The 26424-nt window shown below is 49.3% G+C and overlaps 1 protein-coding gene across 6 annotated transcripts; it reads right to left on the bottom strand.

Moving 5' to 3' along the window:
• Nucleotides 1-287: 287 nt before the first annotated feature.
• On the bottom strand, nt 288-24586 carry HDAC6 (histone deacetylase 6). 6 transcript variants are annotated; one of them, XM_074392237.1, is made up of 29 exons: nt 24563-24586; nt 23552-23674; nt 23338-23466; nt 23115-23203; nt 20562-20646; nt 20412-20452; nt 19616-19712; nt 19373-19470; nt 18259-18363; nt 18070-18138; nt 10143-10269; nt 9968-10033; nt 9815-9874; nt 9657-9746; nt 9211-9317; nt 9054-9121; nt 8648-8816; nt 8430-8558; nt 8076-8244; nt 7536-7669; nt 6580-6648; nt 6276-6468; nt 4715-4864; nt 2451-2625; nt 1664-2334; nt 1471-1584; nt 1188-1334; nt 966-1094; nt 288-716 (listed from the first exon to the last, which is right to left on the bottom strand). In XM_074392237.1, the coding sequence occupies exons 2-29, from the start codon at nt 23642-23644 to the stop codon at nt 648-650; spliced, it is 3642 nt and encodes a 1213-aa protein (XP_074248338.1). In that variant the 5' UTR covers nt 23645-23674; nt 24563-24586; the 3' UTR covers nt 288-647. The 6 variants fall into 6 exon arrangements, with proteins under 6 accessions (XP_074248338.1, XP_010348502.1, XP_074248339.1 ...); XM_010350200.3 differs by lacking the exon at nt 24563-24586 and adding an exon at nt 24382-24509; XM_074392238.1 differs by lacking the exon at nt 24563-24586 and adding an exon at nt 24272-24373.
• Nucleotides 24587-26424: the final 1838 nt, after the last annotated feature.

Below are 26424 nucleotides of genomic sequence, written 5' to 3'. Positions count from 1 at the left end.
ACTAGTTTTCTGGCCTTCTCAGCCTAGGGTGTGGGTGTGGCTGGGACTGGCTGTAAGGCCCCTATTTCTAAGGCAAGCACCCACTTTCTCATGGATTCTACCATTTCATCGCCAGTGGAGCCAGTCAAGATGGCTGCTCTATTTTCAGTTAGTTTTTTGGGGGCAACGGCTGGTTAGGGGATTGACCTGATGGAGACCCACTCCCTCATATCTTCATTATTCATCGGCTCTGCTGGCCAGGGATGTAGAGTTCTCCACCTGCTCAAAGTCAAAAGGCTTTCTCCAGGTTTTGTAACAGCTTGTACTTTATTATATATGCAACCTTGCCATGCCTGCCAGTTAACTCCCCTCCCGCCAATGTTATCCTCGTGATATCAGCTCCCTCGTGGGGCCACTGAGCTGTCCCCCTTTCCTTATGGGCTGGAGTAGTGGTGCCCCTCAAGCAGGCAATAGGCAGGGGGAGATCCACAATCATCGCAGTTCTCTTAAACATATTAACACTTAAATAAGCACTCTTGGGGAGATGCAAAGGATATTCAAGATGGGATGCAGTGGGAGGCTACCCCTCATCCAAGGTACAGACTGGAAAGAGCTACAGCTGGTCTATTGTGGGCCTCAGAAGGTGAAGAGGGAGCGTATTCTGGGGCTTAGTATGGGTGGGGCATATCCTCCCCAAACTTGTTCTGGTGGGCGATGTTCTTCACATCTAGGAGGGCCTGAGGAGGAGACAAAAATAGGGCAGGTGAGAGAGAGTAAGGACCCCTCTACCTGAGCTGCAAGACTGCCCCGACTCCAGCCCTCAACCACTCGGTCTTCTGGACTATCCCACAGCCCCCGCCCCACACAAAATAATCACACGAGGCAGCCATGCAGAGGGGTCTGTGGTCTCCCTTTACGCAATCACAGAAGGAGTGTGTGTGAGTGGGGTGAGTGTGCACGTGTTGAAGGGTCTACCCAGGGCTCACCTGGTGGTGGACATAGGCCTGACAGTAGTAACACCAGGTCGACAGGTCGACGTAGCTGAGGACCAGTGGGTGTCCAGAGTTTCCATGGTGTCGGAGCATGTGGGCATTGATGTAACGACCACAGTAGACCTGAGTTTGCGGGTGTATCAGGTGGGGGTCAGCACCCCCCTGCAGTTTGCTCCTAGGCCAACCTCCGCCCCATCCCCTTCCTCTGCTCTGTACCTGATAGCAAGAGAGACACACCCAATTCTCTTGGATTGTTCCACAGTCCCCACAAGGTTGGGTCACGTCCAGGCCTGCTGCAGGTATGGGGCATACTGCCACCAAATGGGGACACCAGGGCAGTGGTGTCACAGCATAAAATATGGCCTGGAGTGGGTGGGCAAAACTGAGTGAGCTGAGGACCCCATCTCCTCATTATATGTTTATACATCACATGCTCCTACCTGGAGACACAAATGGGCCAGAGAAGGAAGCCAAAGTTCCAGCCTCTCCCTGAGCTCACCTGATCAGTGAGGCCCTTAGATCCCTGCATCAGCATCGAATCAGCCATGTCCTGACCTCCAGCTGCCTCTCCTAGTAGGTTCTCCTCTCCTGGGGCTTGAGATTCTAGGGCCCCCTGGACATGCAGAAGAGATGTATCAGAGAAGTCAGATTCTTGCCCCTTCTTGCCCCTACCTGGGTGTGGTGGGCCTTACCTGAGATTCGCTGCCTAGCTCCAAGGTCCTGAGACTCCCAATCAGTGTACTGGGAGGTATCTGGGGTGTAGTTCCCTGCACAGGTGACGTTGGGGGCCTCTGGTGGTCTGTGCTCAAGGTTAGAGGAGTTTGGATCAGCTCGGTGCCCCCTAGAGCTTCCTCTGACGTAGTCTGGTCCAGTGTGGCTCCCTCCATGGCTGCCTCTGAGGTGGTCTGGGCCAGTGTAGCTCCTCCTACAGCCTCTGAGGTAGTCTGGGCCAGAGTGGCTCCCCTAACAGCATCCTCTGAGGTGGTCTGGTCCAGAGTGGCTCCTCCCACAGTTTCCTCTGAGGTGGTGTGGTCCGGAGTGGCTCCCCCGACAGCCTCCTCTGAGGTGGTCTGGCCCAGCATGGCTCCCCCAATGGCTGCCTTGGAGATGGTCTGGGCCGGTGTGGCTCCCCCCATGGCTGCCTCTGAGGACTGGTCCTGAGTGACTGCCACCACAGCTGTCTCTGACTTAATCTGGTCTGCAGTGGACTCTTCCCTAGACAGCGAGATGGCCTTCCCCATGCTTGCTTCCAGAACCTTCTTTTCTCGTGTGAGCATCTGCTCAGCTAACGTAGGTTTGGCTGGTTGGGGTGCCTTCTTGGTGATCAGCTTAGAACTGGAGGGTCCCTCTTTGTCTTCTACCTCTGGAACCAGGAAGGAGATCCTTGAGTGTGGGTGCTGTCCCCCTTCCTGCCTCTAATCCCTGTTCCCCAGCCCCCTCCTTCCCCGAGTTCCCCCCATGGTCCCCAGTTCCACTCACTCATGACCCGTAAGCTGCGCCAGTATCTGCGATGGACTTGGATGGTCTCAGTGATTGAGGCCAGGGCCCCTGATAGTGGGGGCCGTGGCAGGGTCAGCAGGGGTGGTGGGTCTCCAAGGAGGGAGCGAGTGCAGGCAGCCATGGACTCTGAGATGGATGTCAGGTTATAGCCACCCTTTGTTAAGGACAAGAGAAGGGAAAGGCATGGTGGGGGTTCACTGAGGAATCTGGAAAGCAACATGTCCTGCCTTGCCAATCCTCCCAACTGAGCCCTGCAAGTCTGGAGAGGGAGTGGGGAGTACTGGGAACAAGTGAACAGAACCCACACCTGTAAGATGGGCGGCACCCGCTGTGTAAGGTGGTTGTTGTGGGGAGTAAATTGTGATGTAAAGTGCAAGATAACAATACTGATAAAACCATTAGTAATAGCTGACATTATTTATTAAGTGTTTGCTCTGTGCCAGACCCGATTTTAAGTACTTCATGCATATTAACTCAATCCTCACAACCACAGGCGCTCAATCTATACCAGAACTTGCCTTCATGCCATACAGAAATCCGTCTTCACACTATCCAGGAACCCCTGGCCTCACATCATACAGTAATCACTGATCTGACCTGCATGAGATGCTTGCTGTGAACCCATACAAAAGCCCGTGCCCCAATCTAGTATAGGAACAACTGACTCTCTCTCCATATGGACTCCTGTTCTGACTTTCTTTACACTCTAGAGGAATCCCAGTTGCTATTCTTTTTACAGACAAAATGAGGCAAAAGGCTGGACGCAGTGGCTTATGCCTGTAATCCCAGTACTTTGGGAGGCTGAGGAGGGCAGATTGCCTGAGGTCAGGAGTTCGAGACCAGCCTGGCCAACATGGTGAAACCCTGTCTCTACTGAAAATACAAGAAACTTAGCTGGGTGTGGTGGTGTGCACCTGTAATCCCAGCTACTCCGGAGGCTGAGGCAGGGGAATTGCTTGAACCAGGGAGGTGGAGGTTGCAGTGAGGTGAGATCGCACTATTGCACTGCAGCCTGGGTGACAGAGCGAGACTCCATCTCAAAAAAAAAAAAAAAAAAAACCAAAAAACTGAGGCTTGGAGTGGCTAGATGACTTGTCTGAGGTCCTAACAGCTGAGAGGCAGCATTGGGGTTTGAACTTTGGCTCTCTGATGGGAGTCATCTGTGTTTTTAACTCCCACCATGCCCTGTCACAAACAGTACTGGGCACACAGTAAGTGGGATTTTTTGCAAGCCACTTAATTTCTCTGTGACTTATTTTCCTCATCTGTAAAGCAGTGAAAATAATAGCACAGGAGGTTGCTGAGCAGGTTAGTATCTGAACAATGCATAACAGTAACCAGGGGCCAGGTGTGGTGGCTCACACTTGTAATTCCAGCATTCTGCAAGGCTGAGGTGGGTGGATTTATTGAGGCCAGGAGCTCAAGACCAGCCTGGCCAACATTGTGAAACCCCATCTCTACTAAAAATACAAAAACTAGCCAGGCGTGGTGGTGAGTACCTGTAATCCCAGCTACTCAGGAGGCTGAGGTGGGGGGATCATTTGAACCTGGGAGGTGGAGGCTGCAGTGAGTTGAGATTGTGCCATTGCACTCCAGCCTGGGTGACAGAGCGAGACTCTGCCTCGATAAAAAAAAAAAAAAAAAAAAGAAAAAAACAGATCTACCAGATCCAGCATTTACCATATGCCAGGCATTCCTCCATGATTAGCCAGCCTCATAAAGATGAGGAAACTGAGGCACGGGGTATGCGGATACTGAGTCACTTAACAAAGGTCAGTGAATTTTCTTTGTCCCAGGAACTTGTTAGATGCAGTTCAGGTAATAGTAATAAACACAAACCCTGGAGCCACGTTGTATTGGGTTCAAATCCTGGTTCTGCCATCAGTAAATGTGCCATCTCAGGCACATTTATTTTAGTCATCTAGTCATCACACCTCTTTGTGCCTCAGTTTCCCTGATCTTGAGAGGGGAAAATAATGAGGTAAGCTAACCCTACCTCATAAGGCTGCTTTGCCAAGTAACTAAATGAATAAGATACATGAAGTGCTCAGAAGAGTGCTTTGCACATAGTGAGCACTCAAAGCTGTTAATGTTGCTGTTATTCTTATTATTACTACCCAGTATGTGTCAACAATCCCAGGCGGGGACACTTAAAGGAGATTTCAGGAAACCATCCTGAATGATAGTGCCAAGATTCCCAAACTACCCTCCCACTGTGGCAAAAGGTACCAAGAGAGAGTTACCTCTAGGATAAGGATAATGCGGCCACTGGCAAGGCCCATCAGCAGGTGGGTGAGGTGGGCGTAACCCTCAGGTGACACCTGGCAGCCCCCCAGCGGGTCCCCCCGTGCAGCGTCAAAGCCAGCTGAGACCAGCACCAGTTCTGGGTTAAACTAAGGCAGGGAAAGAAGAGACATATAAGCATGAGGGTAAGGGCTTTTGGTAGGCAGTAAGTGATGGTGACCCAGACACATGGAGAAAAGGACAAATGAAGAAGACATGGAGATGCAAGTCAGAGAGATGGAGACACAGGGCCTGGAGACTGGGAGATGCAAAAGCAGAGACTGAAAATGAAGAGGAAGAAAAGAAATACAGACTCAGAGATAGAAGAAACAGATGCAGATTTAGAGACATGGAGATGGCAAAAATGGACAGATGGGGACATGAGACAGTCATGAGACCAGACTCAGATGTCAAGAGACTGACATGAGAAACGGAGAGACAGAGACATGTCCTCACACACACACCCCAGGGTCAAACGTGGGACACACATACACAAGATACAGGGTTTTATATACATAGTGCTAAAGAGAGGTGCTCGCACACTTCCATAACAGAAGATGGCAATGCAAGCACCACACACAGAGAAGATGGTCACACAAAGCCACACCTACTGTCACACAGACAGTCCCATACAGACCAGTACTACATATCTGCACTAGTCATGCACACACATACATAGTTTCTTAAAGAGGACAATAACCCACAGCCATCCTGCACAGTCACAATCATACACATGCCATCACCACACAGCCACAACAGCCATATGCACTCTGGTGTGTCCACAAGAGCTGGTCGCTTGCACATACAGTTACACACACAGAAGGCTGTCCTGGCCACCCATGCGTAGTCAGATGCACGTGCAGATCCAAAGATGTACACTGGCACCTGGTGACAGAGCGGTGCTCACACCTCCTCCCACTTCCTCCCAGAGTCAGCCATACACAAGCCACTGACCCCCCCAGCTCACACAGAGGGAAGGCAGCTACCTCCCAGTCAGAGACACACACACAAACAGCCAGGGCAGTCAGTCAGACAGTGACTGCTGTCACACACAGCTCTCCACATCCAGAGGGTCCCATACAGGCTGTCACAGAGATGGCTGCATTTAGTGACATACAATATCACACCCATCGCACAGAGAAAAGGTAGTGAGAAATACCCACCTGCACAGAATTGCACACACATACTAAAGCACTTGTGATAGCACACATATACAACACAGATCCAGCCAGGACACGGGCCTCTGCTGCATAGCCAGAAGGCCCTCACACACACAGGCAAGACAGTCACTCACACAGTGTCACACAGAGAAGGCAGTCATGTACAGCCACCTGTGCAGTCAGACAAACACACAAGGTGATCACAGTCATCAACTGCCCCAGTAGCCTCATTAGTCACCCTCGGGCTGTCTCATATGATCAGCCACCTGGCAGTCAGATGCACACATGCCGAGGAGGCAGGCCCAGGCTGCCATCTGCACAGGCGTGTCACATACATCCTGAGATCTATCCTGAGCTTTACCTCGTATGCGATAGGAAGCACCAGGCGATGCCAGGCAGCTAGGTAGTCAGCATCACCTATGCGGGGCCCATTCCATGCCACGTTGACGGTGAAGCCTGTGCCTGCAGCCCGGCCGATCTGGCTGCTGGCACCCTCATCTCCCATGGGGAAGAAGGTGCCATGATCGTAGCGGTGCAGGGACACATACAGTACACTGCCGGGGAGGGGGTGGGAAGGGGGCCATAGCTGGTTAGGGGCTCCAGTACTCCTGAGGTGCTCACCCATCTCCCTGACCACACCACAGCCCCTGACTGCAGCATCTTACCTGGGATCGTCCTCAAACATGTGCTGAGTTCCATTACCATGGTGGACATCCCAATCCACGATCAGGATCCTGGGTAGGAGGCAGAAGCTCAGTAACCTAGGATACTCACCCCGTGGAAGAGGGCTGGGCTAGACTCCTGGGGTCTGCAGATATATTTAGTGCTGAGTGACAGGACCCTGAGTCCTGTCAGTTAAGGAGAAAAGTATGATCCTGGGGTCCCAAGGGCTGCCTCATAGACCTGACCAAGTGCTTGGGGCTGGACCTTGGGCTCTTTTGGGTCATCGCTAGGGAACTGGACCTGGGCCTCGGGCAGCTAATGCTGGGGGCTGAGTCCTGGGTCTTCTGGAGTATGCATCAGGAGCTTGGACCTGGGTTCTGTCGAGACAGCTTCTATAGGCCAGAAATGCTGGGGTGGGACCCTGGATCCTGGTGTTTGTTTGTTTGAGAGGTAGTTTCGCTCTTATTGCCCAGGCTGGAGTGCAATGGCATGATCTCAGTTCAACCACAACCTTTGCCTTCCAGGTTCAAGCGATTCTCCTACTTCAGCCTCCTGAGTAGCTGGGATTACAGGCATGCACCACCACGCCCGGCTAATTTTTGTATTTTTAGTAGAGACGGGGTTTCTCCATGTTGGTCAGGCTGGTCTTGAATTCCCAACCTCAGGTGATCCACCTGCCTCGGCCTCTCAAAGTGCTGGGATTACAGGCGTGAGCCACTGTGCCCAGACCTGGATCCTGTTTTATAAGCACCAGGGTGACACGATCTGGGGGCCCTATCTAAATAAGCACTGAGAGGCTCCATCCTTGGTCCTTCTCTGGGTAAGGGTTGCACCCTTACTTCTTTCTGGGGAAGTCCTAGGAGCTGGACCATGGGGTATGATAAGTAAGCAATGGGCTGGGGGGAGCTTCCAGGTCTCCACAAGGATCAGGATTTGGGGGTCCCCAGGGAGTCCTTACCGCAGGGCATGCCCACTGATAGCCTGGGCATGGCGAGCAGCCACAGCCACAGAGTTGAAAAAGCAAAAACCGCAAGCTGCGTCCTGCTCCGCATGGTGTCCTGGGGGACGCACCACAGCAGCACCATTCAGAACCTAGGGAGCAGCAGGGTGCTAAGATTGGACAGCCTGCCCTCAAGCTTGTCCTCCTTCCTTTCTTCCCCACCTTTTTTTTTGACACAGGGTCTCAGTCTGTCGCCCAGGCTTGAGTGCAGTGGCACAGTCATGGCTCACTGCAGCCTTGACTTCTTGAGCTCACCTTGGCTTCTGAAATTGCTAGGATTATAGGCGTGAGCCACTGTACTTGGCCACCCTTCCCTTCCCTTTCTCCAGTTCCCTCCATTATGCCCCCAGCCTCTAGGCTTGCCCCTTCTCGTGCCCTTCCCCATGGCCCCTTTCCTCAGGCCATGCTTGACTCTCTCAGAGCATTCAGAAACAGCAGGTGACCCTTTTTCTCTATTCTCCCTCAGGTCCTCCTCTCCCCAGCCCACAGAGAACGCACCTCTCCTGAGAGCACAGCCTCCACCAGGCGGCAGGCAGCACCAGTGGCAAGCTGTGCACAGGCAAAGGTGCTGGGGCAGATGTAGATGGAGTCAAAGTTGGAACTCTCCCGGTGCAGCTCCCGGGTTTTCATCTTCTCTGTGGCCCGGAGACGAGCTATATACTCAGCACTGGAGGCACAGAGAGGAGCACCAGTAGGATGGTGAGGAGGGTCCGTCCCCTTCCTGAACCCCACCCCCAAGACAGGAACTTCAGCTCCTCTCAAGCTCCCGGTTGGGGGGAACCCCAAGCTCCAATCCCTGAGACCTCCTCCACAGTCCTGGGAACCCACTCACCCTAGGTACTGGGGTCTGACCTGTGGCAGGTGAACAGCTCAGCCTCTGTGGCGGGGCGCGGTGGCAAGGTGAGGCAGCGCCCAGCAAGTCCCAGCTCCTCTAGACGGCACATGATCCGCAAGATGCGCTGGGGTACCTCAGGGTGGTGGCTAGTGGTGGGAGAACCAGAGGTAGGGGCTTAGTGCCTGAGAGGGAGGAACCCCCCAACACCTACTCATCCAGCCCTCCAACTCCCTACCTGTCCCACAAGTTGCAGTGATTCATCATACTCTGGTCATAGACCAGCCCTGTGCGAAACTGTAGCACCGGCCATGTCAGGATTGGAAGCACTGGGGGCTCCCAGGGTCCTTCATCTTCGTTCTCCTCTACATTGTCCTCCTCCACGTTGTCCCCTTCCACGGTATCAGCTACAAGGGGGAGGCCACATTCATCCTACCCTCTCAATCTGAATTCCCGTCATACTCCGGAACTCAGGTGACCCAAACAGAAAAAGGGTGGGAGGTCTGAAACCAGGGCCCAGGGAGACAGAGGGCCTGACCCTCTCTCACCAAGGTGGTCTAGGAAAGTCAGAGGAAGTCTGAAGACAGTCTCCCCCAGGGCTCATCCCATGCCCGCCCCCACCAAGCCCACTCCCCACTTCCTACTTGATCTCACAAGAACCTCCCAGAAGGGCTCAAGGGCTTCCAGGGCACAGGAAACTGAAGCCTGGGCACTGCAGGGCAGGACAGGTAGAAAATATGATGCAAAGGAACGTGCATGGGCAGTGAGGCTCCCGCTTTCCCCTCCTCCACCTGGGCTCACCTCCGGCAGGGGGCACCAGGGGACTCCAGCATGGGGCAAGGATCTCCCAGAAGGGTGTGAAGCGAAGCACTGACACCTTCAGCCAGGGCACGGAGGTTGTAGCCACCCTGGGGGAAGGAGTTGTGAAGGGGGGTCAGTAAAGGACCAGAAATGACCAGGGAATAATAATAATAATGATAATAATAAGAGAGTGCATACCAAATGTCAAGCAACAAGGAACTTAGAAGGGGGCCTCATTGAATTCACTGGACAATGATATGAGATGATTACCATTATTATGCTTGTTTTACAGAAGGAAAGCGGAGACACAAAGAAGTGAAGTGACTTATGCAAGGTTGTCCAGCTAGTAAGTGAAATGCTGGGCCAGGAACTCCTGTTGGACTTGAAAGCTTCGTTCTTAAGCCCTCCAGGATCCACAGGCTGAGGGACAAAGGTGAGTCACTCACCTCCAGAGACAGGATCAGCTTGCCTCCTGCCAGACCCATGAGCAGGTGGGTTAGCTGGGCGAACCCTGCTGGAGTGGCGGCCATCTCACCCTGGGGGGACATGGAGGGTCAGCCTGGCTCCATGCAGCCCACCTGCTGCCCCAGGGAGCCTGCCTTACCTTGGGGTCCCCTTGCAGGGCATCAAATCCAGCAGCCACCAGGACCAGCTGAGGCTGGAACTGAGGAGGGAATGTACTCCATGAGGCTACCTGCTCTCATGGCCCAACTTTCAAGGCCTCTCCTCCCCTCAACACATCCCAGACCCCCAGGACCTCAAGGGCAACTGGCAGCAGGACGTGCAGGAAAGCAGCAATGTAGTCAGCATCCCGCATCCCCACCTGCAGACACAGAAGTGTGACGGGGGATGTTCAGCCATCTACCCTGAGCCGAAGGCAGAAGGGTGGGGCTGGGCCTCACTTTGGGGGCAGAGGGTAAGTGGATACCGACCTGGTTCCAAGGCACATTGATGGTATATCCTTGGCCTTGGCCAAAACCTGTGGTGGACCAGTTAGAGGCCTTCAGGTGGGGCCAGAACCTACCCTGCTCGTAGCGGTGGATGGAGAAATAGAGGACACTGGGGGCAGAAGAAAAAGAGGTAAGAGAGTTGGAGAAGAGTCAATCCCCATAGACACCCTCAGCCCAACAGTAGCTAGTTTCCTCTACCACTCAATTCCCCATTCAACCACTCATTCATTCTGTCATTCATTAATTTCCCCATTCATATGTAATACATGAATCCATTCTTCTATTTATTTACCCTTATATTCAGTCACCAATTTATCCATCTTACCATTTACTCATTCTTCCCCTTATTTATCCATTACCTCATTCACTCATTCACTTAGTCTCTCACCAGAACCTTTCCCTCAGCAAATATCACTGCCCCCTCAGTGCCCACCCAATTTCAGGCTCAGCTCTAGGGTTTATCCCAGATCCTGGGGGCTCCTGACTCTCTGGGGTACTCTAGATCATGTTCGCCCACCACCTGCCCCTATGACAAAGGCAGTAACAGCAGGTCAAACCCTGTGACACTGGAGGCTCAAATGGAGCATGGGGCTTTTAGCTGGGGGGAGCCAGCTAAGGCTGAAAAGAACCTCAAGCCAGGCTGCGGGAGCTGGGTGATTCTCTAGAAGGAAGTGGAGAGACCTGGGGGGTAGGGGTGAGACTTGCTTCTGTGGGTGGAACTGGAGAGGGGGTACTGGCTGGGGCTGCCATGAGGCCAGTGAGAGGGCAGTTCCCTCTCCCCAGTGCCTTACAGGCCACCTCTACTACTTCTTTTATTTTACAGGTGAGACAGCAAGCACTTAAGAGGGGTGAGATCAACACGCAAAACAGATACTGAAAAGATGCAGTGCATATGCTTTGACAGAAAGCCCAGCAAGGGGCCATGGGAGGGCTTAATTCTGACTGTGGAAAGCAAAACAAATAATCTATCATCTATCTATCCTTCTATCTGGTCATTTACCCCCTGCCTTGTTCCAGAGAGGATCCAAGGCAGCTTTTTTAAGGAAATCCAAGAAATAGTGGTATGCGATGAATCTAGACAAACTTAAGAATCACATTTTAATGTGTTGATAACGTAGTTGTAAAATTTAATGCAAGTGATATAAAAAGATTCTTAAAATTGAGGGAAAAGATCTTAGAATTGGGGAATAAAAACATGCAAAAGCTCTGATCTTGAGTGGGTGGAGGATGATTGTTTTATTTTTGATATTGATAGATAAATCTTGATTCTAAACTTTTAGTAAGTTAATCACAAGAGAAAGAGAAGCACAGTAGGACAAAAAATTATGAACAGGGGGCCAGGCGCAGTGGCTTACACCTGTAATCCCAGCACTTTGGGAGGCCAAGGTGGTTAGATCACTTGAGGCCAGGAGTTCGAGACCAGTCTGGCCAACATGGTGAAACCCTATCTCTAATAAAAATAGCAAAAAATTTTCTGGGCATGGTGGTGTGCGCCTGTAATCCCAGCTCCTTGGGAGGCAGAGGGAGGAAAATCGCTTGAACTCGAGAGGCAGAGGTTGCAATGAGCCAAGACGGGGCCACTGCACTCTAGCCTGGGTGAACAGAGTGTGACTCTGTCTCAATTAAAAAAAAAAAAAAAAAAAAAAAAAGAAAAAATTATCATCAGGGGAAGACAGGAATAAAGAAAAGATCTGAAGAAAGCTGACTCTAAAAGAGAGCCATCAAAGTTAACAAAGAGCAGAACCAGCACTCAAGGAAGCTAAGTTTATAAAGAAATAGAAGGGAATTTTAAAATAAGTTCACACACCTTAAAATTAAATGGTGGATTGATAGTATGGGTTTACCTCCTCACCTTCCTACCACCCCCATCAAAGTACAGTAAAGATATTGTAAATAAACAGCAACCCAAAAAGAGTGGAAGAAAGGATGTCAGAGAATAAGAGACTTCAGTGAATTTCTAGAAAGTAGAATTTGAGATTCCAGGGACCCCAGGGTGCTCTGTCTCATGCTGAGAAGGGGACACCAAAAATAACCTGAGGTTTCCCTCCTAGAGAAACCCAGTACAGATCCAGGTCAATGCACACAAAACCCCTTCTGAAGAGCCAATTCACTGAATCACCAATGCACCAGTCACTTGTTTCTTTTAACTACTTAGTTTTAGATCATCTGTTTTCCTTGTCTTCACAACAGCATTTTAAGGACTGCCTAGTTTGTCTCCCTGCTGCTGGAGTTCAGAGACAGAGATGTGGAGCTGGGAGACCCAAGGGCATGGACATGCTTTTTTTTGTTTGTTTATATATTTTTGTTCATAAGGAACAATGTACTGAATATATTCACAGTGTTTTACATCTGTGTGTGTAGTCAATAATGTACCCACAGGCTGGGTGCAGTGGCTCATGCCTGTAATCCCAGGACTTTGGGAAGCTGCGGTAGGTGGATCACCTGAGGTTAGGAGTTCAAGACCAGCCTGACCAACATGGAAAAACCCCATCTCTATTAAAAATACAAAATTAGGCCGGGCGCGGTGGCTCAAGCCTGTAATCCCAGCACTTTAGGAGGCCGAGGCGGGTGGATCACGAGGTCGAGTGATCGAGACCAACCTGGTCAACATGGTGAAACCCCGTCTCTACTAAAAATACAAAAAATTAGCTGGGCATGGTGGTGCGTGCCTATAATCCCAGCTACTCAGGAGGCTGAGGCAGAAGAATTGCCTGAACCCAGGAGGCGGAGGTTGCGGTGAGCCGAGATCGCGCCATTGCACTCCAGTCTGGGTAACAAGAGTGAAACTCCGTCTCAAAAAAAAAAAAAAAAAAAAAAAAAAAAAAAAAAAATACAAAATTAGTCAGGCATGGTGGCACATGCCTGCAATCCCAGCTACTTGGGAGGCTGTGGCAGGAGAATCGGTTGAACCCAGGAGGTGGAGGTTGTGGTGAGCCAAGATTGTGCCACTACACTCTAGCCTGGGCAACAAGAGTGAAACTCTATCTCAAAAAAAAAAAAAAAAAATAGTGCACCCACAAAAGAACACACAGCTATAGCCTCCTATGCATTTATTCAAACAAAAAGAATGATTAATGATATTAAAGGATGATATCCAAATATCATAAATGATATTTGGATGACAGAGCCTAGGCAGATTACAAAAATAATTCTTGTTAATTTTCAGGTATGATACTTAGGTAATGCTTTTCTTTAAAAGTGTACTTATGTGGTCGGGCGCGGTGGCTCAAGCCTGTAATCCCAGCACTTTGGGAGGCCGAGGCGGGTGGATCACGAGGTCGAGAGATCGAGACCATCCTGGTCAACATGGTGAAACCCCGTCTCTACTAAAAATACAAAAAATTAGCTGGGCGTGGTGACGCGTGCCTGTAATCCCAGCTACTCAGGAGGCTGAGGCAGGAGAATTGCCTGAGCCCAGGAGGCAGAGGTTGCGGTGAGCCGAGATCACGCCATTGCACTCCAGCCTGGGTAACAAGAGCGAAACTCCGTCTCAAAAAAAAAAAAAAAAAAAAAAAAGTGTTCTTATGTTTTAGAGATGCATTCTGGAATATTTACAGAAGAAATTATGTGGTATCTGGGATTAGCCTTGAAGGAAAACAGGAAGAGAGCAGTGTGTACAGGTATAGATGAAATGAGATTGGCAGATGAGTTGATAAATGTTGAAGCATTCAATTCCAGAAGCCAGAAGTGAACAAAAAAAAGAACACAGGAGAAAAAAATTAATAAAGATAAAAACTGAAAAATTAATGAAGTCTAAAACATTAAAATAAAATTAAAAGTATAAAACCACAGTAAAACAGTAAGGATGACCAACAAAGCCCAAAGCTAGACTGGAAAACAGACACACCTTTGACAAGGCTGAGGGAAAAAAGAGATGTTACCCCAAAGAAGAGGCCTTCTTTGATCTAACATCTGGCAGGATCCCATCTAATGCCTGGGTCCTTACCCACACTTGCTAAAGTTGCAACCTGTCAGTGGACATTCTCTGTCCCTATTCTGAGGAAATGCCTTTCAGAAAAACAGACCCACAAACACCGCAGCAGAGTAGTCCTCTGACAGGCCCCTTACAATGAGCCTTCATTCTTGGGTTTAAAAAGCCAAACAAAGATGGCCAGACATTTGAGGAAAACCACCAGCACAAAAGAGAAGGACCAAGAAAAAATAATTCAACCAGCCTCGGAATGAAGAGACATAATTCAGACAACAGAAGAAACTTAAAGCACTTCCTATTTTTTTTTTTTTTTTTTTTTTTTGAGACAGGGTCTCGCTTTATCGCCCAGGCTGGAATGCAGTGGCAGGATCTTGGCTCATTGCAACCTGTCTCCCAGGTTCAAGCGATTCTCCTGCCTCAGCCTCCTAAGTAGCTAGGATTATAGGAGTGCACAACCACGCCCAGCTAATTTTTGTAATTTTAGTAGAGATGGGGTTTCACCATGTTGGCCAGGCTGGTCTCGAACTCCTGACCTCAAGTGATCTGCCCACCTCGGCCTCCCAAAGTGCTGGGATAACAGGCATAAGCCATGGCGCCTGGCCAGCACTTCCATTCATACTGTATAAAAACAAGATCAGAAATGAGAAGGCATAGAAACGAAGAGGAAAAAAGTGCTTTGGAGTTTAAAAGAGTATCTAAATACATAATTCAACAGAAGGGTTTAAAGATAAAGTTGACAAAATCTCCCAGGACACAGCAAAAGAAAAGAGACAGAAAACACGAGATAAAAAATAAGAAGCCATGCCGGGCGCGGTGGCTCAAGCCTGTAATCCCAGCACTTTGGGAGGCCGAGGCGGGTGGATCACGAGGTCGAGAGATTGAGACCATCCTGGTCAACATGGTGAAACCCCGTCTCTACTAAAAATACAAAAAATTAGCTGGGCATGGTGGCACATGCCTGTAATCCCAGGTACTCAGGAGGCTGAGGCAGGAGAATTGCCTGAACCCAGGAGGCAGAGGTTGCGGTGAGCCGAGATCGCGCCATTGCACTCCAGCCTGGGTAACAAAAGCGAAACTCCATTAAAAAAAATAAAAAATAAAAAAAAATAAGAAGCCTAGGCAACATGGTGAAACCCCATCTTTACAAAAGATAAAAAAATAGCTGGGTATGGTGGTGTGCAACTGTGGTCCCAGCTACTCAGGAGGCTGAGGTAAGAGGATTGCTTAAGCCCGGGAGGTTGAGGCTGCAGTGAGTCATATTTGTGTCATTCTACTCCAGCCTTGGCAACAGGGCAAGACCTTGTCTTAAAAAAGAGAGAGATGTAGAGGATCAACCCAGGAAGTCTAACATCTGACTAAGACAAGTCCTAGAAAGAGGACAGAAAAAACAAAGAAATTATAAAGGATCTAATAGAAGACAATTTCCAAAAATTTAAGAAAAGCATGAATTGGCTGGGCACGGTAGCTCATGTCTGTAATCTCAGCACTTTGGGAGGCTGAGGTGGGCGGATCACAAGGTCAGGAGTTCAAGGGCAGCCTGGCCAATATAGTGAAACCCCGTTTCTACTAAAAATACAAAAATTAGCCAGGCGCAGTGGCACATGCCTGTAGTCCCAGCTACTCAGGAGGCTGACGCAGGAGAATTGCTTGAATCCAGGAGTCGGAGATTGCAGTAAGCTGAGATTGCACCACTGCACTCCAGCCTGGGAGAGAGAGTGAGGCTCTGTCACACACACGAAAAAGAAAAGCATGAATCTTCAGGTGTAAAATGTCTACCTACTACTAAGCAGAGTTTAAATGTCTACCTTCTACTAATCAGAGTGAAAGGGTCAGGGTAAAAGTTTAGAACATCAAGGCTAGGTACAGGCTTATGCCTGTAATCCCTGTGCTTTGGGAGGCTGCAGTGGGAGGACACTTGAGGTCCAGAGTTCGAGACCAGTCTGGGCAACATAGTGAGATCCTATCTCTACAAATAATTTAAAAAATTAGCTAGGTGTGGTGGCACATGCCTGCTGTCCTAGCTACATGGGAGGCCGAGGCAGGAGGACTGCTTGAGCCCAGGAGTTTGAGGTTACAGTGGGCTATGATCATGCTATATACTCCAGCCTGGGTGACAAAGTAATATCCTGTCTAAAAAAAGAAAAAACAAAAAACAAAAAACACCCAAGATAACCTTGCAGAGAGGAAAGTAGAATACTTGGAAAGAATTGAAAGCAGACACCTGTCAGCAACACTGAATGCTGGAAAATAATAAAGCAACGTCTAGAGAACAACCAACCTAAATTGGATAAGGGGTCACAGGAACTCAGTATCTATGGGGAAAAAGTGAATTCCCTGTAGTCAGCTGGGTAGAAGCCTAGATAAAACAACTACTACAGGTTGAACATCCCTAATCTAGATGTCTGAAATGCTCCAAAGTCCTAAACTTTTTTTTTTTTTTTTTAATTTTAGAGACATCCTGCTCAGGAACTAAACTTTTTTTTTTTTTTATATGAAGTCTCGGTCTGTCACACAGGCTGGAATGCAGTGGCATGATCTTGGCTCACTGCAACCTCCGCCTCCTCAGTTCAAGCGATTCTCCTACCTTGCGGTTCTCCTGCCTCAGCCTCCTCAGTAGCTGGAAATACAAGTGTGTGCCACCACACCGGGCTAATTTTTTTTTGTATTTTTGTAGAGACAAGGTTTCACCATGTTGGCCAAGTTGATCTCAAACTCCTGACCTCAGGTGATCTGCCCACCTCAGCCTCCCAAAGTGCTGGGACTACAGGTGTGAGCTACCGTGCCCAGCCCTAAAATCCTAAACTTTTTGAAGGCCTACATGACACTCAAAGGAAATGCTCATTAGGGTATTCTGGATTTTAGGTTTTCAGATTAGGGATGCTGAACCACTAAGTATAATATAAATATTTCAAGATCTGAAAAACTCTGAAATCTGAAATACTTCTGGTTCCAAGCACTTCACATGAGGGATATTCAACCTGTATTTAGTAATGTCCCCTACTGAGAAGGACTTGCTTGATAACTTTCTGCAGGAAGGATAAGCTGGTCCCCTCCTGGAGGGAACTCTGGCATTGTATACCAGACTTTAAAGCATGCTGACCCTCTGACCCAAGCAATCCACTGTTAAAAATTCATCCTACAGACAGACTCAGAGAAGTGCAGAATTATATATTTACTATTCACAGTAGAAGTGCCTGTAATAGCAAAAACTGGGAAGCATCTTAAATGTCCTGGGGTTAAATAACTAGAGGTACAGTCATAAAATTGAATACTACAAAGAACAATATGCTTTTAGAGGTACTAACATGGAGGTGTCACAGATATGCTGTTAAATTAATAAAGCAAGTTGTTGAAAAACATGTGGAGAATTATTCCATTAGGTAGTCTGTGGTTAGTGATAATAATAAATATTCATACATCCACAGAAAAAATCTGTAAGGATATAACCTAAACTGTCAATAATTATTTTTGAGGTAATGGAAATCAGAGGAGACTCACTACTTCAGATACTTATGTATTATTTGATTTTTTTTAAACAAATACATTGTTATTTATAGATAATATTTTTTATTATCTACTGACAGGATAAACAAACATTTTAAAGTATTATCCTAATCAGAAAAAATAAAGCAGTAATTTGAGGTTCATTCCAATTCAAGGATAAATCAGTGAATAAAATCTTCAAATATTTGCGGGTCAAATATTTGTGGGTCAAATCCCATTACTCCCAGTTCTTCTCTGTGTGACCTCTTAACCTATAAGCCTCAATCCCCCATCTGTAAAATGGGGAACCCAACAGTCCCTGCCTCAGAGTGAGATCAGGAGAGACAGCAGACACAGAGAATAGCACAGATCCTGATCCCAGGATAGACCCCATGAATGTGAGTGCTTTTCCCTCCCTCTGGACCCTTTCTGGCTGGGTCTGTAAGGGTGAGAGGTGGCTTAAAATCTAGCACCTAGGTGGGACTTGGGGTATACCTGGGGTCCTGGTCGAAGGTGAACTGTGTTCCTTGACCATGGTGCACATCCCAATCCACGATAAGGACCCTAAGAGCAGGAGAGAGAGGGGACTCTGTGGAAGGGGATCAAAGTGAATCTAGGGGAAGAGCCCAGACCAGGACACCCAACCCCATGCCACCCCCATCACATCTGCCCTCTGTTGCTGACCTCCGGATGCGGTGTTTCTGTTGAGCATAGCGGGCTGCCACAGCCACGTGGTTGAACATGCAATAGCCATCCATAAGACTGTGTTGGGCGTGATGTCCAGGAGGCCTGGGCAGGACAAGAAAGTCACAGACTGGGGTGTGTGGTGGGGTCCTCCTCCGCAGAGACAGTCTATCGCCTGCTCTCTAATCCTGGACCACCAATTCCTTTAATGCTGATGCCTAAAAATCTGCCAGGAATCGAGTAATAGAGGCCTTCGAACTCTCACCCCCTGCCAATCTACTGCTCTGTCTCCAAAGGAGATTTGAAAATGTTCATTAAAATGATCAATGCATACATTCTCATAGCCAGTCATTCTGTTGCAGGAACTTAGCCCACAACCCTGCATTTTAAAACAGGTGAAATAACATTTTAATTTTATGTTCGTATAAAATAATATTTTATTTTTATAATGGTACTAGCATGTTTGCTGTAGCATTTTTTTTGAAATGGCAAATGACTGGGGAGAATCAAAATGCCCATCAGTCGGGGACTGATTAACATAGAGTGCATTTACACAATGGCATTCTACCAGGCTCCAAGCTACATATTGTTAGAGAAAGTTTTCCAAGATGTGTAAGTGAAAAGACGGCATTAAGTGAGTATGTCATGTTACTACCATTTGTGGTTAAAAATAGGGGAGGGAGGAGAAAGGGTTTCGCATTTCATCAGTTCTGGGATGCCAATGATGATAAGATGTACCATGATTTTACGTGCCAACAACAAAGCAGAAAATACTGCCAATGGAATTCTGAGATGTCACTGTTTTTAAGATGCATCTGGATTTCAAGATGTTACAGATATGAAAAAATGTACACCTTATAATCAATGAAATATGCTATTTATTTCTTGAATAAGACTTTGTGGGAGGATACATGAGTCACTGGTTCCAATGACTACCTCCCACAAGAGGAGGCAGGTGTCTGGGTGACAAGGATGGGAGACAAACTTTTTATTATATTATCTTTTGTACCTCTCAATTTTTGAATCACATGAATAATTACCCATATTAATACATTTTACACTTGAAGGAAGAACTTTAAAAGAATGTAGAAAGTCAAATGCTGGAGAGTCATACCTAATGATGGCCATGCCATTCCGGATTTCAGCCCCTAGGACCGCATCCACCAGCCTGAGGACAGAGCCAGTGGCCAGGCAGGCACAGGAGTATGAGTTCTGGAGAGACAGTGGGGAGCCAGAGAGGGAGTGAGGGAGAGAACAGCCCTATCCACTAAGTTGCTTCCCCCAGGGTGGGGTGGGCATGGGGATGGGGGACCCCAGGATTGCCACCATTCCCTGCCCCCACAGTTCTCTTCCATACCGGATGAAGATAAACTGAGTCATAGGTGTCTGCTAGGACGCGGAGTTCTCCCTCCTTCATGTACTGGGTTGTTTCCATCAGATCAATATATTCTAGGCTAGACACAGATTGGGGATGAGATTCAGGGCCCTATCTCTTCCCCAGCTGAGCCATCCATACACCAAACCCCTGGTCAAATTAGGGATCGGCTCCCCCAACTGTCAACCTGAAGGAATAGTGAGATACAAGACACATTCTGTTTCTTGCCTAGCCTGCCTCAGTTCCAGTAATACTCTCTGTTCCCCTGCTCTAGCCACACCAAATCCTACTTTAAGGCCTTTGGCCACACTGGTCCAGCTGTTGTTCTTCCCTTCCTTCAGCCACCCTCTTCATCTGACTTTTTTTATCCTCTGAAAGCTCAGCTCAGATACCCCCTCTGCCAAGCTAGCTTTCCTCAAGCCATACAGCACCAGGCGTCTAAATCTGGGTTCCTGCAGTTTCTGGGGGAACCCCCGATCACTCTGTCCACACATCCACCATCTGTTCACATAATCAGATCATGATAACCGTAATAGCTTACCATGAGCTGACGATACATCAGGCCCTGTTCTAAGCACTTGACACACACTGAACTCTCCTGAGGAACTTATGTTTACTGGTCCCCTTGTTACAGGTGATGACATAGATTCAGAGAGGCTCAGTGACTTGCCCAATGCTGGCCGCAGAGACCATGACATTCCTTCCCAAAGCATTCAGCTTGCCCTGGTTTGTCCAGGGCAGGCTCCTCCCCATCCCTACAAAGTTCCCAAGCCTTCACCTGTGAACCAACATCAGCTCTTCCTTTTCAGCAAACCGGGCCTGGGAAGACGTGAGGAATAAAGCGGGGATAAAGGGTTAAGGCATGGGCTGTGCCCTGGTCAGGTCAGGTCCCTGCCCTCTACCCAGTGTGTTGGCTTGGGGGCCTTACCTGAAAGGATACACAGCGATCTAGGAGGCCCTCCTGGATCAGTTGCTCCTTGATGGCATGGAGCCGCTCAGGGCCTTCCGGGAAGCTGGGGAGATGGAGACATAGTCACATATGCATGGGGATCCTGGAGAGCACATCTGTTCTCCCCATATCTACCGATCCACAGCTACTCACCCTAAAACTGTGGTGTCAGTCCTGCCTCCCACTGGCTCAGGAGTGTGGCCCTCTCTTCACCACCACCACTACTACCATACCCTCCTGCCTGGGCTGTGGCGGCATCTCCTGGGCCTCCCTGCTTTGCCCCTCACTCCCTCAACAGTCCTTTCTGTGCATGGCAGCCAGACACTGGTTGAAACCCTTAACAGTTCATGTCTCTCCAAGGCTCCCATCCCATTCTGAATAAAAGCCAAAGTCTTCCCCATGCCCAGAAGGCCCTAAACAATCTGTCCTCCATCACCTCTCTGACCACGTCTCCTACCCCCCTCTCTCTCCTTTGCTTTGCTTCACCTACACTGGTCTCTTTCCTGGTCCTCAGTTGAACCAAATACTCTTCAGCCAGCCCTAGAACTTTACTCTAGCTGCCCCACCACCTAGAACACCCTTCTCCCAACTGTCTTCGTGGCTTATTCCCTCAGCTCTTCAGATCCCTGCTCAAATGTCAGTGAGGCCTTCCCTGACCATCCTATTTAAAATTGAAGTCCCTTCCACTGTACTTTCTCTTACTACCCTCCCTTTACTGCTTCTCCATAACACTGCTCTTTCAAACACAGTGTATCATTTACTTTTTTTTTTTTTTTTTTTTTTTGAGACAGAGTTTTGTGCTCGTTGCACAGGCTGGAGTGCAATGGCGTGATCTTGGCTCACGGCTCACCACAACCTCCACCTCCTGGGTTCAAGCGATTCTCCTGCCTCATCCTCCCAAGTAGCTGAGATTACAGGAATGTGCCACCATGCCCGACTAATTTTGTATTTTTAGTAGAGACGGGGTTTCTCCATGTTGGTCAGGCTGGTCTTGAACTCCTGACCTCAGGTGATCCGCCCACCTCGGCTTCCCAAAGTGCTGGGATTACAGACTTGAGGGGCTACCTTTGTTTATTTATTGTCTGTCTTCCCCCTTTTCCCTGAAGGCACGGGCTTTTGTTTTGTCTAATGCTGTATCCCGAGCTCCTCAATAGATAGTAAATAGGTATTCCATAAAAGAAGTCTTTTGCCATAGTTAGTCTTAGGTTGGAATAAGGGATATAGATATTAATTGGTAAACACACACGTATGACAATTTTAGCATACAATGTCATGGGCTAGGAAAATAAGATCAGGTATTGGGGTAGGGTTTGGCCAGGCAAAATCCTCTTTGAGAAAGTCTCATTGGGATGTGAAAGGTAACTGGAAGAGAAGAAGATAGAAAGGAATCTCTGGGAAAGGGGTTGGCCAGGGTACAGACTAGAGGCAAGAGGGTGCCTGATATGTTGGAAGAACAAGGGGACAAGTGTCGGTGAGGAGGATCGGCTGATGAAGTCACAAACTGATGTGGAGCCAGATCATGTGGAACCTTTGAGGCCAGGATGAAGAATATGGACTTTACTTTGAGGGTAATGATTTGCCTTAAATTTTTTTTTTTTTTTTTTTTTTTGAGACAGAGTTTTGCTCTTGTTGCCCCCAGCTGGAGTGCAATGGCATGATTTCTGCTCATGTGACCTCCACCTCCTGGGTTCAAGTGATTCTCCTGCCTCACCCTCCCTAGTAGCTGGGATTACAGGTGTGTGCCACTACACCCAGCTAATTTTTGTATTTTTAGTAGAGACGGCATTTCACCATGTTGGTCAGACTGCTCTTAAACTCCTGATAAGGCAGGCGCTCCACCTGCCTTGGCCTCCCAAAGTGCTGGGATTCCAGGTGTGAGCCACCACACCCGGCCTCCTTAAAGTATTTAAACAAAGACAATATTAACTCATACATATTTTTTTACGTTGCTTTGTGAACAGACAATAAGGCAAAGCTGGAAGCAGGGGACCAGGGAGGAGGCTTCTGCAAGTCTCGGTGAGTGATGATGATGGTGGCAGTGGAGGTGGTGAGTTGAGGCCAAATGGTGAATATAATTTAACATACAATCAAAAAGATTTGATGATTCCTTTTGAAAAGTAAAGCAAATGGGAGGTCTTTTCCTCTAGAAAGGCTCCTGAGAAGCCCGGATACTAGTCTAGGATCCTCTATTACACACCCTTGAATCCCTCTGGTCTTAAATCTGTCTTCATTAAACACCTCATACCACTGTTGGCTGTATAAGGATCTGCCCTCCTACTCCCCAATCAGTTCCCAGAGAAGGGACCCTGTCTGTTGTTTGGTACATTTGTATCACTAACTCTCGGCACACAGTAGGCACTCAATAAATGTTTGTTGGCTACATAGAAAAACCCTTTCAAGTGTGAGCCCTACCTCCCCAAATCATCTGCTTCCAGTATCCAGGATGGGGTAAGAAAGGATTTGTTCTTGCTAATGGGCTCTAAGTGTGTGTATTTTTGTGGTTTGGAGACAGCCTGGAAGTTCCAGCCTCACCTGTCATCCCAGAGGCAATGGAATTCATTTAGCTGCTCATCCAACACCAAGCCAGTGCCAGCCAGTGCTTCAGCCTCAAGGTTCAGATCCTGCAGAGGAAAAAAAGGAGACACAGATCCATTTTAGGCCTTGAGTCAGAAGGAACATCCTAAACTGTCCAGGGTGGGGGACCTTTGGCTTTTGATTGTCATACAAGGCTACATTGCAGCCAGGCCCTGCTCACCATCCCCTGCAGTCCCACGATTAGGTCTTCTTCGATTGCTTGGCCGAGCTTCTTCATTTTGCCTTTTTTCTTTACCTCTGCTAGATTGGGGATGGAGCGGGGAACGGCTCCCTTTTTAATGTTTCGCTTCTGCGAATCAGAGAGAAGGGTCAGAGTCCAGGGCATGGCCAGCTTGATCCCTCTCCCCCTCATCAGGGCGGGTCTAGGGCCTCACCGAAGTGACACTGGAGTCCTGAGGGGACGACTGGGGGTTCTGCCTACTTCTTCGCTGCCTGGTTGTGGTGGAATCCTGGCCGGTTGAGGTCATAGCTGAGGAGGCTTCGCCCCTGTCTCGGTTCTGGGGAGGGGTGTGGGTGTGTGAAGGGGCAAGTGTGCCCAGAGGACTCCGCCCCCTCTATTAGATTCCATTCCTTAAGCGATCTTTTTCTCTACAGCCCTTCCAAACTCCGCCTCTCTCAGGCCTTCTCCCTCCACTCAGGTGGCCATTCCACCTGGCCCCGCCCGGTCCACTAGACTCCACCCCTTTTACATGATTCTTTCTCCGGTCTTGCCCTTTCACTGAGCAATGAGCCCACGGGCTCACTCCATCCGTTTTACGGCCCGCCCTTTCCAACCAATCACCACCCCTTCCACTCTCCCAAGCCCCATTCCCAGACCCTCTAAGCCCGGCCCAGACCCCATTCCTTCACGAACCTGCCCTTTCGGCCTATCTCCCGGGATAATCACACCTTTTCACTCAGCCCGCCCCGGCCCCGGCCCCGGCCCGGCCCCAGCCTCAACTCCACCCTTAACGATTCACTTAACTCCACCCCTTATCGGGCCGGACCGGTACCTTCCACTCTGCCAGATCCCGCCCCTAGCGTTTCAACCAGCCCCGCTCCTCAGGGGACTGCCCCGTTCCTTCCACCAGCTCCACCCCCTGCCCGGACCGGACCGCTAACGTTTCGCTAAGCCCCTTCAGCCAGTCCTGAGGCGCCTTCAGTCGGCCTCCACCCCCTTCCCGCCTCCGCTGTCGACGCGGCCAGTCCTCGGCGCTCCACTCACTGAGCGCAACCCCTTTCTCAAACTCCGCCCTTGGCTCGCTCTGCCAAGTTCTTGGCGACCCGTGGGGACGCGAGTGCCCGGGCCTTTCTTTTCCATTGGGCCTGGTCTCTCGACTGCCCGCCCAGATCCCGCCTTCGGAAGGGATCTTGCCTCAAGGCCGCGCCCCTCGCGCGAGCCACACCTCTCGCGATCTCACAGAAGGCGGTGCGGTGCGTCGGCGTGCTACGTCACTGTACTGTGCCTACGTAAAAGGCGCGCGCCGCTGATTCGCGACCGGGCTGAGGCGCAAGCTCTCCCCGCCCTCGATTACCGCCGCTGTGGTCCTGTATACCATAGCCGCCGCCCCTCCGTCCCCGTCCAGTCACTTAGGAGCCCGCCTGGCCAGCGGTGTCGCGAGAGCAAGCAAGGAAGCGCGGGAATTAGGAAGGGCTTCTTCCCTCTCCTCCGCGGCTTCCCGCGCGACTCGCCTTGATGACGTAGCGCGTGCGGGCTAGTTGTGGCTGGGCCGAGAGCGAGGTTGCCGCTGGACGTTGGCTGGTGGCGGCCAAAATAGGCGTGGTGACGATGCTAAATGTTGTGAGGATTTTCCGAGTTAGTATTCAGTACGGTGGTACACAGGAAGCACTCGCCAAATGTTAGCTATTAATATTTTGCCGCAATATTCTGGGTGATATTCTTAGTGGGGGCAGGGAATGGTAATGATAGCAAGTATGTGACAGGCATCGTTGTAAACCACAATTCTATGAGGTAGTTCCCATTATTAAGGCTGCTTTGCAGATAAGGAAACTGAGGTTATGGGGCTTAACCATGTGACCTTGGGCAAGTTACTGAGCAGCTCTGTGCTTCGTTTCCTCATCTGGAAAGTTGTGATAATAATAGAGCCCAGGGCCAGAATGGACTCAAGGAGGGGAGTTTCTCATGGGCAGCAGCTCTCCCTATCTGCCCCCTCCGACGGGTAACCACTGCTCCCAAGCAGTAATAGAAAGTGCCTGTGTGCCTGGGGAGTCGGGGGAGCTGTCCTTGGGAACCCCCTCCCTCGCAACTCCCACTCCCAGTCTAAAGGTCAGCTCTGCAGGAGGCCGGTTTGTCTTAATCTCCCTCTCTCGTTCTCCACCATTTCCTACCGGGCTGTAAGCTGGAACCGGAGAGATAAGCAGTTCGCAGTCCGGGGGTTCAGCATGGCAGACTGACAGATTGACGGTCTCACCGCCCAGTAGCTGTGCCCTCCGATCCTCTTGAAGATGCCAGTTCCCCTTCACTCCTCCTACCTGAACCTATCTTTTGTCTCAGCGCAAAAGAGTTGCAGACCTAAGACCTTTAAACTCCTACACTCACCAAAGAAAACATATACAATGATAACACACACAAATTCTAGAGTTGTGATACCTGGAACATAATAGGGTAGGGAGTCTTGCAAAGGGTCAAGGCCCATTTTTCTGTTGGATCAGAAGAGAGGTTCCTGTGGAGCAGGGGTCAGCAAACTTTCTATAAAGAGACAGAGTAAACATGTTAGGCTTTGCAAGCCACATACGGTCTCAGTGGCATTTTTCTTTTTTTTCTCTTTAAAAAAAAAAAAAAAACCTTTTAAAAATGTAAAACAGCCTACAATCTGGCTTTGGATTGAATGCCATAGTTTGCTGATCTGTGCTACAGTGTCAGTCCTTGGTTTCCTCTATCTGGGTGGGATTCTTTTACAGGATTGAGGGTAGGGGTCTTTTTTCCTAAGGAGAGGTATTCCTTTTGTGTGAGGTGTTCGAGGATAGGGATTCATGGGCAGGGTTAGGTCACTTCTAGTGTACCTCTGGCGGGTCATTCAAATGTTCCTGGACAGCATGAAAACAGGGATTCCTATGGTTTCTATATTGTTTATCCTTTACTGAATCAAGCAGGGGTTTCTAGAGAGTTCCAGACTATGGGTTCCTTTTCCTGTACAAGTTCAGTTCAGGATTGAGCTTTTTTTTTTTTTTTTTTCTTTTGAGACAAGGGACAGGGTCTCACTCTGTTGCCTAGGCTGGAGTGCAGTGGTGTGAGCGTGGTCACTGC

The sequence above is a fragment of the Saimiri boliviensis genome, chromosome X (assembly GCF_048565385.1).
Source record: "Saimiri boliviensis isolate mSaiBol1 chromosome X, mSaiBol1.pri, whole genome shotgun sequence".
NCBI classification, from domain to species: domain Eukaryota; kingdom Metazoa; phylum Chordata; class Mammalia; order Primates; family Cebidae; genus Saimiri; species Saimiri boliviensis.
The sequence above is the reverse complement of the archived record's forward strand: the minus strand, read 5'-3'. Positions and strand labels throughout refer to the sequence as shown.